The sequence below is a fragment of the Pipistrellus kuhlii genome, unplaced genomic scaffold (assembly GCF_014108245.1).
Source record: "Pipistrellus kuhlii isolate mPipKuh1 unplaced genomic scaffold, mPipKuh1.p scaffold_m20_p_13, whole genome shotgun sequence".
Classification (NCBI taxonomy): Eukaryota; Metazoa; Chordata; class Mammalia; order Chiroptera; family Vespertilionidae; genus Pipistrellus; species Pipistrellus kuhlii.
In genome coordinates this window covers 13,596,771-13,612,172 of record NW_023425438.1, presented here as the reverse complement: position 1 = coordinate 13,612,172, position 15,402 = coordinate 13,596,771, and the positions used below count along the sequence as shown (strand labels likewise).

The 15,402-nt window shown below is 38.3% G+C and overlaps 1 protein-coding gene and 1 non-coding gene across 3 annotated transcripts in view; both read left to right on the top strand.

Moving 5' to 3' along the window:
- Nucleotides 1–15,402, top strand: part of SELENOI (selenoprotein I) — a 49,057-nt gene that overhangs the window by 21,958 nt on the left and 11,697 nt on the right. For both annotated transcript variants that reach the window (XM_036434997.2, XM_036434999.2), the window contains exons 4-7: nt 1,675–1,749; nt 6,355–6,617; nt 8,040–8,148; nt 13,039–13,087. In XM_036434997.2, the coding sequence (XP_036290890.1) occupies nt 1,675–1,749; nt 6,355–6,617; nt 8,040–8,148; nt 13,039–13,087 (496 nt within the window). The remainder of the gene's footprint in view (nt 1–1,674; nt 1,750–6,354; nt 6,618–8,039; nt 8,149–13,038; nt 13,088–15,402) is intronic.
- Nucleotides 14,906–15,036, top strand: LOC118717863. Its single transcript, XR_004987625.1, has one exon. It is a non-coding gene; the product is annotated as a small nucleolar RNA SNORA38 (small nucleolar RNA).

The following is a 15,402-nucleotide window of genomic DNA, read 5'->3' as shown; positions in this document are numbered from 1 at the left end:
AAGACTTTAGTAAATATAGAGTGACGATTTCTCAGAAGATACAGGAGTAGGACTACAAAACTACCTGAAAATGAATCTAACTAGAGTCCAACCTACCGACCAATTTCAGAAATACCTCTTCCTTTGTTTTAGTTATGGGAGAAAAATCCCATTTTCTAAAGGGAATGTAATGTTGCTTTCTCTCTGATCAGCATACTTATTTCTTACAATTTCCAGTTTCCTCTAAAAATGATTCTTAGACCTTTAAGTAATTATTGACAGAGTCTGGATCCTTATCGGGGAAGACAGGCAAAAGTCACTTTTGGAGAGGCAGTTTTCAGCCTGCTCCGACCTGGGATTCCAGTGTCTTCTCTCACACCCATTCCTGTCTTTGCTGACTTCCACACCCAGCTTCTGCTCTGGCAATAGCAGTGAGTCTGGGTGCATTTGGGATGGGGGTGGATACTGCGAGACAGGATCTATTTTTATCATTCATCCAGTTGATGAAGTTGCGAGAAATAGAAAGATGAAGGTAGATAAGTATTTTTTTCATTCTAAGTTAGAGAATATATTTTCCAATAATAATACTTATAAATGATGTACAATAGTTAGGAGTTTTTGTATTATAATTCATCTGTGTTCTAGGTTCAGCAGACTTGTGGACTAACCTGAAAAAATTAACAATCACTGAAAACGTTTTTGTAGGAAAGTTTGGAGTTTGAAACACTTAGGAGTTTTGCTATTATGGAAATTCTGTATATTTTAACCACTGAAACTTTTAGCCATAGCTTCTGTACATGTAATAAAGTGGTAATGGAAGATTATATACAAAGTACTATATGAATAACAAGAAAGATTAAATTTCATTAAGTCTGGTTTTGATAATGAATTTTTTCAAATTTGCATTTTAATCCTCAGGACAATCTCAGAAGTTTACTTTCTAACTAGAAATATTATTTTCTTGAATTAAATAAGAATATTTACTTAGTTATTAAGAGAACTAAAAACATGTAAATATTACATATATTTTCCCGAATCATATAAGTTGAAGGACCAGATCAACCATTTAGTCCCAATTTGAGACATGGAAGACAGGAGAGATTCAATGACATATTTAGGTCACAATGCTCATTGGTTACAAAGCCAGGACTTGTACCCAGGCCTCCTAATTCTAAGTGATTCTATCTTCGGGGGTAAAAGTGAGGTCCAGACATTTCATTATGATTCCAATGCCAGAATCATCCACTTGAGGTCTTCTATCTGTATCAAATCAAAAGGTCTTTTTTTAGCTAATTAGTGCAGTAAGAGAGTATAAGTTGAAGGCTTAATACATAGTTGTAATATAATTATAAACAGTGTGGATCAGATTAAACACTAGCATTTTTAAATTCTAAAAAAACATTATTTTTCATTCTACATAGGATTTTTAAGTAAGATTGAATAGTCAATCATGAGTTGTGATTTAAGCTAAAAATAAATGCCTATTATTTATGAAGGGTTGTACAGTATTTTATTTCTTTTTTCCAGAATCTACTGATATTTTTTAATATTTACCTAGTTCTGTATTCAAAATATATTGTACAGTATTGTAGCTTCTGTTTAATAAGTAGGAACTTCTACTTATGTGGCAGTAATACTGTGGTAGGAATGGTGGTACTTAGACTGTATTACACTCTGAGTTGCTTTCCTTTGCAGCACCAGGTCATAAACACGTTCCTGGCTGGGTTTGGATTGTGGTGGGCATCCTCAACTTTGTTGCCTACACTCTAGGTAAGAAATTGGCAAATACCCACCTTAGTCGGTGGATGGTGAATCTGTCAGCAAAGATAGTCAACCACTGAGTGAACATTTTCTTCTATACTTACTTCATTTTAACTAGGGTTTATCAATATCCTGTTCAATTTAATAAATATGTTTTTTGAGTTTCTTTGCGGAAAAAAAAAAAATTGTTACTCATTGCTAGGGATTTAAAGGATAAGATAGGAGTTGGCAAGCTATCACTTGTGGGCCAAACTGGCCTGTTGCTGGTTTTTTAAGTACATTCTATTAGAACACAGCTGTGCTCATTCCTTTACATATTGTCTGTAGCTGCATTCCTGCAACCAGGGCAGAGTATAGTTGCCAACAGAGATTGTATGGCCTAGAATGTCTAAACTATGTCCTATCTGGCTCTTTACAAAAATATTTGCCAGCTTACAGATCAAGAGATTATTTTTGCCTTAAGTGCTGACATGCGAGAACAGGTAGGCAAGTGAGTGGTCGATTCTTATTTGGGGGAAGGAGTAGTCAGGGACATCTGCTGTCCTAGGCCGTACTGTCTGTTCTGCCAAGAATGCTTTTCATTGGATTATCTGAATGGCTGGTCCTGAATTCTCTTAATATCCTTTCCTGCTTTATTTTTTTTTATTTTTTTATTTTTATTTTTATTTTTTAAATATATTTTATTGATTTTTTACAGAGAGGAAGGGAGAGAGATAGAGAGCCAGAAACGTCGATGAGAGAGAAACATCGACCAGCCGCCTCCTGCACACCCCCGACCGGGGATGTGCCCGCAACCAACATACATGCTCTTGACCGGAATCGAACCCGGGACCTTCCAGTCTGCAGACCGACGCTCTACCACTGAGCCAAACTGGTTTCAGCTCCTGCTTTATTTTCTCCATAGCATTTAAAATCATATAACCTTGGAGCCATTTCCTTGCCTATTTGTTGTCTGTCTGCTCCAAAATGTTTCTTGAGGGTGGTACTTTGTTTTCACTGCTGTGTACCGAGAGTTTAGAACACAGTAGGCACTCAGTATATAGTTTTTAAATGCTTGTGAAGTAGAAGACCCTGACTTCAAGTTGCTTAGACCTCTTCAGATAAAAATGATTTACACATAAAACCAGTATAATCTGGTACCTAGTTATGGTGGATGACCAGAGCTGCCAGAGTTTGGGGGAAGGAGAAAGTGAAGTCTAGAAGAATTAAACAAAACAAAACAAAAAACTTAGTTACATATTTAGGTAGAGGGTTCTGGACATCAAGTTACTAAAGATGAGAAGGTTTTAAAATTCTGCTATTTGGTGGCCCAGTTAGAGGAATTAGCCTAATTCTAGGGGAAAGGTGAAGCTAGCCTGTGGCCTCTAACCCTCTAACTTCTAACATTTCGCATTTCATAAAGAACATTGTGATGTACAGTATAATCTCCCTGTTTCAGGTTCACAGTTCTGGCAGAAATCCTGACCTAATCCTGACCTACGATTTGTTGCAAAATGTATCTTGAACTAACCTGAGGCAATTTATAGTTTTTATTCCTACCAGTGGGACTGCTTTTACATTTTGCTGCAGAAATATTAATGTGTTTGATCACAGCATGCTGCTCTAGGTCCTACTGGGATGGTGGATAATATATAGCATATTCCCTGAATTACCTTTCTTAAAAAAAAACCCCCACTCTGAAGCATATCGAGACCTCAGACTTATGGAGCTAGAATGGGTTCAGTGAGAAGATGCACAAAACCTAATGAATATGTAATTCATGAATTCAGTATTTATTATAACCATAGGAGTTGCATTAAAAAAAGGAAAATAAGCCAGCAAATAATGAGAAAAGTCTTAGGAAATATTTTAGCTACTTAAGGGCATTAAGACCTTATATAAGAGAGATCTGCAATCTTTGGGCAGGAGTTTGGCATTCATCCTTAATATATTCATTCCTTCAGTGTTTTTGAAAGCCTTCTTTGTCACAAACTGAGCTAGGCCCTGGGGTAATACTGTGGTGAACAAGAAACACAATATAGCAATTATAAGGAATTTCTAATTCCCTAAATATGAATCTTTACAATTAGCCTAATTTTCTAATGCACTTAGTTATCAAAACTGTTTCTTTTGAGAATTTTTATAATTCAGAATTTTCTTTTTTAACTAGATTTTACCATCCTCCCTCCCTCTCCCCCCTCCCGCCCCCTCTTTCTGCTTCCTCCTTCCTTTCCTTTCCCCCTTCCAAGTCCCTCTTCATTTCCTCCCCTCAAGGTTCCTCTGTTTCTGCCCTTAAATGAAGGTGCTCTATTATACTTTATCCTTAACTTTCTCTTTCTTCTGATATTCTTGGTAATCCTGATTTTTAACACTATTGAGATGACTCTTTTGTTTATAGCTAGCTGTTGTTTATCTTGAGTTACTAATAAGTACCCTTAGGTTGAATTGCTTGACATTACCGTGTGGATATCCTGCTAACACTTCAATTTCAGCCTCTGAAATTGTACTCAGCATCTTTTCTATCATTCTTGTTCCTTCTACTGACTTCCTTGTTTCAATGAACACTACCACTGCAGTGTTACTCAGACTGGAAACGTTGGGCGTGGTCTTCTTGTCCTTTGGCCTCACCTGTCATTTTTTGCTGCCTTGTCATTTTTATTTAATATCTCACTAGTCCCCAGCTTTTCATTCATACCGCATTTCATCTCAGTGTTAGCTTACTAATTGTTTCTCTTCCAGCTTGTCATTCACACTGATGTCCGGGGAATCTCCCGGAAACACTGCATTGACTTCATCCTTGTCACTCCTCTACTCAGATACTTTTAGTAGCTCTTCATACTCCCTAAAACTGTTAAATTGGCCCAAACCTCCCTTTTAGCCTCTGTGTACTGCCCTCTTCACATAGGACTTTCTAGTCAAACTAATCTACTTGGCTTTCTCTGAACAGGCATGTGCTTTTCCATTTCGGTGTTTTTGCTGATAGCACTCCCTCCTCTTGAAATGGCATACTCCTTTATCTCTTGTCTACTGAAATCCAACTCATTCTTTATGTCCCCACTCAGATTTCATCTTGTCTTCAAAGCTATTCTAGAGGTCTTAGCCTGAAGAAAACCTGTCTCTTTTCTGTAGGTTCTATGGTGTGATACACTATGTCTTTCATGACAAGCTTTTTCTCCTTTCTCAATGTTAAACATAAACTTAGTTTATTCTAAGATTCTTGTAATCTTTACAAAATTGAGAATAGTGCAATGCATAGGTTCTATACATTCTTACATGTGCCGTGCCAGCACAGCCAAGGGTGAACCTGGGGAAGGGGCAGTGAAGGATTAAAGAAGACAGACAAAGAGAATATAGCTGGGGCTCGGTGGCTCTCCTGGTGCCTGGATGAGGACACAGAAAAGGATCCAGCTGGCAAGCTGAGGCTTATTTTATAGTCAGAGAAAAACAAGGTAGTGGCCACTAATAGTTACAGTGTTCTTGTGAGTTTCACTTGCTGCCTCTCCCACAGCCCATTAGCTATGTAGGAAGGATCTAGGGAGCAGCCATAAGGTCAAGCTTAATTATGCTAAGAGGGCTCTGCCCTCTAAGCTGGGACTTGTTTGTAGCTCTGCCACAGGTCAATCTGAGGCTTAACCCTATAGCCACTCCCTATACTTATATTTACTGAAACTTAGTATATGCAAACCTTTTTTTCTGAAAGCACTTAAAATTGTGGAGGTGGTAGAGCTGAAAGAAGTGACTGTGATATCAAACAAGATGAAATAGGTACTAAGTACAGAATGTTTTTGGGTCCCAGAGCAAGGAGTGGTTAGATGAGTTATAATGAGTAACTGCTGAATGTTCTCTGGAGGCTTGAGAATTTGTGGCTAGTGGAGCAATTCGTTTGTTAGGCAGATTAGGAGAACTTCAGAGTCCAACTAGAATGCTTCCTCCTCAGAACTAAAACTGACACCATTCAATGTGATATAACATTTTAATTTTAATATTTCTTTATTAAAAGTCCTTATTGTTGCCGAAACAGGTTTGGCTCAGTGGATAGAGCGTCGGCCGCAGATTGAAAGGTCCCGGGTTCGATTCCGGTCAAGGGCACATACCTTGGTTGCAGGCACATCCCCACTGGGGGGTGCAAGAGGCAGCTGGTTGATGTTTCTCTCTCATCGATGTTTCTAACTCTCTATCCCTCTCAATTCCTCTCTGTGTAAAAAATCAATAAAATATATATTTTTAAAAAAATCCTTATTGTTGAAAGTATTTCATATGTCCTCCTCCTCCCCCATTGACTGCTCTCGGCCTGCCTTCCCTCTCCCCCGCCAGGCCTTCACCACTCTGTTGTCTGGGTCCCTAGATTATGCATATATGTATACAAATTGATTGGTTGATTTCTTCCCACCCACTCATCCTCCCCTGCTTTTCCTCTGAGGTTTGATTAAACTTAGAGAAATTACCAATTTTATTTCTGAAATCTTTGAGTTATAGGAATTAAAGGTTAGATTTTTATAGTACTGGTTGGTAGCTGTACGTTAGTTAATTAACATTCCTGTGATATGCTGATTTGCTTTATACAGTTTATTACAGAAGACGTTCTCCATACGAGTAAGAATTGACCGGTTCCTGTGGGAATGTGTTTTATTGCAGATGGTGTGGATGGAAAGCAGGCCCGCAGAACCAACTCCAGCACCCCGTTAGGGGAGCTATTTGACCATGGCCTGGATAGCTGGTCATGTGTTTACTTTGTCGTCACTGTGTATTCCATCTTTGGACGAGGACCTTCCGGTGTCAGTGTTTTTGTTCTTTACCTGCTGCTCTGGGTGGTTTTGTTTTCTTTCATCCTGTCCCACTGGGAAAAGTATAACACTGGAGTTCTTTTCCTGCCGTGGGGCTACGACATTAGCCAGGTGGTGAGTATGGGCTTTAACTTTCATTTTCAGTATTGCATCAATTTGTGGGAGGGAAGTTTTCATCATTCCTTTTTATTGCCCTTGTGCTTTCTTATAAAATTAGAACCCATGTGTGCTTTTAAAAAAATCACTTTATATTATTTTTACTTATTTGTGGAAAAGGTTTCAAACATATACAAAGGTTGAGAGGATAGGATAGTGAACCCTTATTTATGTATCTGTTACATAGCTTCAGCAGTTATCAGTGGCCAGTCTAGTTTCATGTATACCCTATCTCCCCTCCTCCCCCTGCTCAATTATTTTAAAGGAAACTTCTGAAATTATATGATAAATGTTACTATTACTCTCTTAATGGTAAGAGCTATTTATTTATTTATTTATTTATTTATTTATTTATTTATATCGTTACCTGAGAATATGTATGTGTGTTTTTAATTGATCTAAGAGAAAGGGAAGGGAGAGAGAGAAACATCCCTGTCAGAGAGAAAGATCGATCTGTTGCCTCCTGTATGCACCCCGACTGGGGATCAAACCCACAACCAAGATGCCACCTTTTCATTAAGGGATGATGCTCTAACCATCTGAGCCACCTGACCACGGCAGTAAGAGCTCTTTTTAAAAAACAAACACACTTGGTTGGGTGTCATCCCGTGCACTGCAAGGTTCCTGGTTGATTCCTGGTCAGGGCACATGCTTGGGTTGCGGGCTCGGTTGCGGGCTCAGTCCCGGGTGGGGAGTATACAGGAGGCAGCTGATTGATGTTTCACTCTCACATTGATGTTCCTCTCCCTCTCCCTGCCTCTCTATAAAAATAAGAAAATTGTAAAAACGAAACAAACTAAACATAAATGCAATGCCATTATTACATAAAAAAAAATGAATAGTTTCTTAATGTGAATAAACTTCCATTTTAACTGTTGGTTTTGGGGGAAAAAAAAGAGTACATAATTATTGACTTTTTCTTGTCACCAACTTTGCAGTGAGTAGCAAGATTTGTTTTTCTTACTTCATAGGCTTGCTATTAACTCTCCCTGCCTTTGAATTGTGCTTTTTATGTTGCCATTTTGCCCATTTGCACTTAAGGCTCCAGGAAAGAGTCAGAAATTGGAATGTTTTTGAAGAAGAAAGTGGGCAAATTGGATCATCTTGTGGCCTCATCAACTTATAAGGTGCCTTAAAGTGTTCCAAATGATGGCCAGTTGCTTGCATTGTTTAGAAGTTATTTGATGGCACTGTTGGCTAAAAAAAAAAAATATATATTTTTTAAGGCAAGAGGACTTGCCACAATTTCAAATTTAAGCATAGTTTTCTTGCTTTTGCTAAAACTGTTGACTAGTTTTATGCTGCATAAAGCATTATTGACTCCCTGATCTTTCCAGCTGTTAATGCCTCTGTATGCTTTTGTCTGCATTTTCCTTCCAGACTATTTCTTTTGTCTACATAGTGACTGCGATTGTGGGAGTTGAGGCCTGGTATGAACCTTTCCTGTTTAATTTCTTATATAGAGACCTATTCACTACAATGATTATTGGTAAGAAGCCCCATGTTGAAGCCTGTTTTAACATCACTTTGTTATCAAAGCTAGTGTTTGATTATAACAAGCAGCAATGTCCTTCCCCCTCTTCGACTGTCCTATAACCCTATAGGATTTCAACCTAATCATAAAGAAAAATAAGGTTTCTTTTGTGTATCCTTCTCTGTTTCTCAGTATCAAGCTATTCTTAATGAGAAGAAAATACCAAAATAGATCACACAAACTTATAAACAACTTAAAGTTTATATCTAGGTTGTATTGGAGGATCCACATGTGGGTGACATTTGGTACAGATTTTCTACTTATCTCAAAGTTGATGATTAGTTTGTAGGAAATAGGATAGAGATTGCTTTATAATACATCCACTCCAAAAGTGGAGCCTCTGTTTATCTGATATCCTCCTCCTACTACTGAATGTGAGGTAAAGGTTTTGATCATGGAAATGTTTCCCTTTGCTTTTAGCTGAAGAGGATATCTACAGGGTGATTGAGCAGGGGAGAGTGTTTCCAGGGAAAGAGGCAAAAAGGAAGAGGAATCTGGATTATTTGGGGCATCAGGAGTAGCATTAAACACCTTTGTAGAAGTAAAAAAGCTTACTTATTGGCTAGTGCTGTTTCCTTATCTAAAAAAATAGCTCTGTCTCTGTATTAGTGAACCTTGGTAATGGAATGGGAATTAGGTAAGGTTTAGAAACAGCTGAGAAAATGGTGCCCTAGGCACTGGCTTTCAGAAAAAGAGTGGTTTGGGCCCTTTTCATGGCTCTGAACCATAGATATTCTAGGAACCCTGCTGTAATCTACCAAATGTTCACTTTTGGTACCTATATAAACTGTGATTACCATACCTTGAAAAGGCTAACTATTGGGTCGGCAAGTAAGTAATTGCGGATTTTTTAAAGAAAATCAAAGACAATTTTTTCATGGAACTAAATAACTTTATTCTGTAATGTATTGCCCATTTTGATCAATGACCTTTTGCCATCTTTCAGGCAGCATCATAATCCCACGTTCAAAAAACTTCTGGTTTTTATTAGCAAAAAACTGAATCAGGTACGATTTGACATCATCATCATTATTGAAATTTTTACCATTCAAGGAGTTTTGTAAAGATCGAAACAAAAAGTAATCAGATGGTGCAAGGTCAGGACTATATGGTGGATGTGGCAAAACATCCCAACCAAGCTCCATTAATTTTTGCCGAGTGACCAAAGATGTGTGTGGCCTTGCATTGTCATGATGGAATACAACACCTTTTCGATTTGTCAATTTGGGCCGCTTTTCTTCAACTGCATTGTTTAATTTCATTAGTTGTTCAATGTAGACATCAGAATTGATCGTTCGGTTGGGTGGTAAGAGTTCAAAGTAGACAATTCCTTTGTAATCCCACCAAACTGATAACAAAACCTTCTTTTGATGAATATCAGCTTTTGATGTTGTTTGAGTTGGTTCACCTGGCCTGCTCCACGATCTTTTCCGCTTGATATTGTTGTAAACAACCCATTTTTCATCACCAGTTATCAGTCGTTTTAAAAATGGATCATTTTCATTACGTTTCTTTAGCAAATCGCAGCTGCTAATGCGTTGCGTTAACTGTGATTCTTTCAGTTCGTGAGGAACCCATGTATCGAGTTTTTGAACATAGCCAAGTTGTTTTAAGTGATTTTCAATGCATGTATGTGATACATGAAGCTTCTCTGCAATCTCACGTGTTGTACTGTGACAGTCCGAATTGATTATTGCTTTGATTAGGGCGTCATCAACTTCAACTGGACAACCAGAGCGTTTTTCATCTTTGAGTGAAAAATCACCAGAACGAAATTTGGCAAACCAATTTTGACACTGCCGTTCTTTTAAGGCTTCGTCACCATAAACAGCCCATAACTTTTTATGAGCTTGCGATGCGTTTTTCCCTTTGTGGAAATAAAAAATCAAAATATGACGAAAATGTTCCTTTTGATTTTCCATTTTTCAACGAACGCCAAACGAAAACTACAAAACAGATCAAAAAACTTTTTTTACTGATTAACAGCTGAATAGCCAACTATCAAATAACAAAATGTGTTTTACATTTTTACTACGTCTGCAAACCTAAAAATTCAACTGAAGCCATATATGTGTGAAACCCGCAATTACTTACTTGCCGACCCAATATTTTTCATCTCCCATCATGTAGTGGATCTTTTGTTTTAAGCAGCTTATCACATGGCAGTTTGTTGCATTTTACATTTAAATGTTAAATGTAAAGATTAGGTGGAATTCTCTGGTAATATGAGATATACTTTTGAATGTTAAATGAGTGCTTTATTGGACATATCATTTTGTTTGTAATTTATAAGTTTAACTGAATTCTTCCCTCTGAAATAAAACAAAAGCCCACATTTTTGTGCAAATCAGTGGAGTAGCTTTTCCAGTACTAGATTTGAGTAGACACAGATAAATAGAAGAAGGGCCTTAGTGCTTAAGCCATTTAGTTTCTGCCAATAAAATTAGTAGTGCTGGTGTTGAGGTGACTGGGTGCACTAGAGCCTCTGGTTAGGCAAAGAATGGTTAAAGATTGGTAGGCGGTGGAGTGGCTCCTGTTTGCTATTATGGAAGGTTAACTTCTTTGGGTACAACATACAGGCCACCAAGAAAGCAAGATTCCCGCCCTAGTCTCCCCCTTCCCTCTTTTTGATTATGAAAAAATTTAAACATTATATTTTTTCTATTCTTTCTACTTATTTATTTTTATTGATTTTAGAGAGAATAAGGGAGATGGGGAGAGAGAGAGAGAGAGAAACATCAACCATGAGAAAGAATCATTGATAGGCTGCCTCTTGCATGCCCCCTGTTGAGGATCAAGCCTACAACCTGGGCATGTGCCCTTGACCAGAATCAAACCCAGGACCCTTGGTCCTCAGGCTGATGCTCTATCCACTGAGCCAAACTGGCGAGGGCTATTCCTTCTCCTTTTATGTAATAGATCCCTATGTGACATCATCTGGCTTTAACAGTTTTCAATTTAAGTGCCAGTCTTGTTTCAAATGCATAACTACCCCATAACCCTTTTGTTATTTATAACATAGTAGAGGCCCGGTGGATGGATTGGTGCACATTGAAAGGAAATTAATTAGAAGGTGGTGGGGTGAGACTGGGCAAGATGGGCTGGACATGCCCTGGAACCAACCTCCTGCAGTCCCTTCCTGGCCAGCCACACCTCGGGTGGCTCCAGGGCTTGAAGGGCATCTGTGGAGTGAACGGGATCCCTCCAGCAGGTGGGGTCCCTTGGCCTGGCCTGTGGGATTGGGCCAAAATCGGTGGTTGGACATCCCTCAAGGGCTCCTGGAATGCAAGAGGGCACTCTGCAAAGTAGCTGTCACTTGGCATCTCCTGTGTTGAGCGTCTGCCCCCCTGGTAGTCAGTGCACATTATATAATAGCTACTGGCAGTTGGCCAGTCAGCCTGTTGCTTAGCCTTTTATATATATAGATAGTCTTTTATAATTATCAACTATTTACAATTTCTGCTGCACTTCATTCCTTCCTGCATATCCGACTTAAAATATGGTGTTCTTTCTCAGAAGCCTGAAGAACTTCCTTTAGCATTTCTTATAGAGCAGGTCTGATAGCATTGTATTCTCTGTTTTTGTTTATGTGAAAATGTTTTTATTTTTATCTTGGTTTCCTCCCCCCACTACTTCGAATATGTCATTCTAATGTCCTGTGGTAGCCACTGTTTCTGAGCTAGCTCTTATATCATTGTCAGCCTGTATGTAATGTCTCATTTTTCTTTTGTTGATTTTAAGATTCTTTATCTTTGGCTTTTGAAAATTTGACTGTGGTATACATAGGTGTGGTTTTCTTTGTGTTTGTTCTTGGTCTTGAGCTTGTTAGATATGTAAGTTAATATTTTGACTAAATATGGGAAATTTTCAACCACAGTTTATTTCTTCAGATTTTTTTTCTGTCTCTTCTCTCCCGGACTTCATTTGCATGTATGTTAGAGTGCTTTCATGCTATTGTCCTATAGGTGATCTTTATGAAGCTTTATTAATTTTACTGTAATATTTTTTTCTCTATTTTTTTTATTATATAACTAGAGGCCTGGTACATGAATTTGTGCACCAGAGGGGTCTCTTGGCCTGGCTTGTGGGATCAGGCCAAAACCAGCTCTCTGACATCCCCCGAGGGGTCCTGGATTTTAAGAGGGCACAAACCAGGCTGAGGGACTCTACCGTTGCACGATCAGAGCCGGGAGGGACCGATGGAGGGTTCCAGGGCATGTCTGGTCCATCTTACTCAGTCCTGATCGGCCGGACCCCGGCAGCAAGCTAACCTACTGGTCCAAGCATCTGCCCCTAGTGGTCAGTGCATGTCATAGTGAGCTGTTGAGTGGCCTTAGCATATCATTAGCATATTACGCTTTGGTTAAATGGCCGACCAGACAACTGAGCACTTAACATATTAGGCTTTTATTATAGGCATTTCTATTCATCTGTCTTTTACTTCACTGATTTTTTTCTTCTGCTATCTCCCATGCTTCTTAAGTTATCTCGTGAATTTTTCATGAAACCTATCATTTAAGTTATCACACTTTTAAACTCTAGATTTTTTTTTTTTTTTTTTACACTCCATTTCTTTATTGAGATTCTCTATTGCTTTATTGTGTGGATGTACCATAGTTTATTCAACTAGACTTCTACTGGCTCCTTGAAGTCTGCTCTGAATCAGCAAACTGTCTTGACACTCTTCCAATTGTAAATATTGTTCAGAAAAGGATTGTATTTCATTACAGAAGTAAACTGGAATTTAAAAATGATTGAGTCTAGAAATATTAAATATTTTGTATGTACTTATTATAAAAGTCACTTGAATAATAATTATTATGATTTAAATGTTCTTCCTTTTAGGTTGTGCATTATGTGTGACTCTTCCAATGAGTTTATTAAACTTCTACAAGTAAGTATTTAATTTTTTAATTGGATAAGAAATTGTTATTTAGAGAAATTTAAGATCTCTCCATTTGGAATCTGGATATTTTGAAAAGGTTGTGAAATCTGTATTTTTGAATCTAGAAGGAGGTTAGGGTAATTTAGGATATTTACTATGGCTTGTGTACTCACTTCAACCGTAGCACAAAACTACTTGTTCTTTTGTTACAATTTTAGGTTCACCAAATAGTCTTCTAATTTGCCATTTTTTGTGAGTGAATCCACAGGAAGGTATTCCAATTGAATATTGATGCATTTAAATATATTTTTACTGATTTCAGAGAGCTAGGGAAAGGGAGAGATAGAAACATCAATGATGAGAGAGAATCATTAATTGGCTGCCCCCAGGACACCCCTCACTGGGGATGAGCCTGCAACCCAGGCATGTACTTTAATCCGGGAATCAGACCACAACCCTCCTGGTTCAGAGCTTGATGCTAAAACCACTGAGCAACCACACTGGCTGGGCTAATATGTTTACATTGTGTTTTATAAATTGATTAGTTCTAAGTTTACTTAGCATAATCATAAAAAAAAAAAAACACACATGAAAACTTCTGAACTCTGTAGGACCAAACTCTAGACCTCTGCTGGCTCTTCTCAGCACTATATATTATAGAATTCCTGCCTGGGGGGGTGGCAGGGTTTGGGGAGGGCAGTTGCCCAAGTGGAGTTTCATTTTTCTGCTCTTTCCTTCCTCATTTTTTTTACTCTTGCTGTTTCCTCTACTTGAAAAACTTTCTTGTATTTCCTCCTTCATCCTTTAGTTCTCAAATCTGTCTGCAAAATCTTGTCCATGTCAACCTAAGCTCTATGAATCTTCCCTGTTTATTGCAAAGGCAGTCATAGAAACCATAACATTTAAAGCTCTGAAGGCCACAGAGATTATTTGAGTCATTTCTTCCTCATTTTCTAAAGATGCGGTCTTGATTAGGCAACATCTTGGCCAAGGGCATGCAATCAGGGGCAGAACCAGGGCTAGAATTTGGGGTTCTGATCAGATGAGCAAACGTGCCTAGAGATGCTAGAGTGCTGTCAGCAGTCTCATTTCAGAATCTTCCAGGTGAATTGTTTCTCACTTTAAGTTCTCTGTCCTGTTATCAGAGTAGCATTGTGAGGTCCTCTTGTAGTATTGTTTTATGTCCATTTTATTTTTCCTATTAGAATATAATCTCAACGAAAAGTGATAGTCAACCCTTTTCATCTCATGGTACGCATAAACTAATTACTAAAATTCTCGGGCATACCAAAACTATTTTTTTTTCTTTCTGATTTGACAAAAACAAAGGTATACCATATTTTTCGGACCATGAGACACTCCGGACCATAAGACGCACCAGTTTTTAGAGAAGGGAAATGAAGAAAAAAAGATTCTGAAACAAATAGTGTCCTAAAATATTTTATGTGCATTAAAACCCAACATCACAGTCATAAACACATGTAATCAACCCTGTAAAGTAAACAGCAGCATTTAGAACCATTTTAGAGCCGGGCAAACACACAGAGACCACACAGAGCCGGGCAAGTAAAAAAACTTTTTTTTTAAAGTATATGTGTAGGCTATATTTGGACCATAAGACGCGTCCGAAAAATACGGTAATTTTGATTCATTCACTCTGGACGGCTATTGTTGTGTTGACTGTCATTTTTTTTTTTTAACTTTTAGAATTAATTTATTGGGGTGACATTGGTTAATAAAATTATATAGGTTTCAGGTTGTCACTTAAAAAAGATATATTTTTTGTTGATTTCAGAGAAGGAGAGAGAGAGAAATATCAATAATGAACCCTCCTACAAAGGTGTGTCTGTAGTTACATGTCTTTGGACACATAAGAACTGGAGGCAAAGAAATGTGGAATTGGAGAAGTCTGGAGCCAGCTTGCTCCCTGCAGGCTCAAGATCAACCATCCCACCACATAAGAAAAAAAAAAAAAAAGGAAACATCAATGATAAAAGAGAACCATTGATCGGCTGCCTCCTACACGCCCCACACTGGGGATGGAGCTCCCCAGCCCAGGCATGTGCCCTGACAGGGAATCGAATGGTGACCTCCTAGTTCATAGGTTGACACTCAACCACTGAGTCACGCCGGCTGGGCAGGTTGTCATTTTTTAACTTGACAACCTAAGGGAAAAGTGGTCAGTGCCCCTGACTAAATAGTCAGGTATTGCATGTTTTAAAAATTCTTTGGCACACCTGTTAAAAATCACTGTCATAGAACAAAGACCGAGTTTTTTTCATCTTCACATTCCAGGTGTAAAATTGGGACTAGGTCAGAAGTTC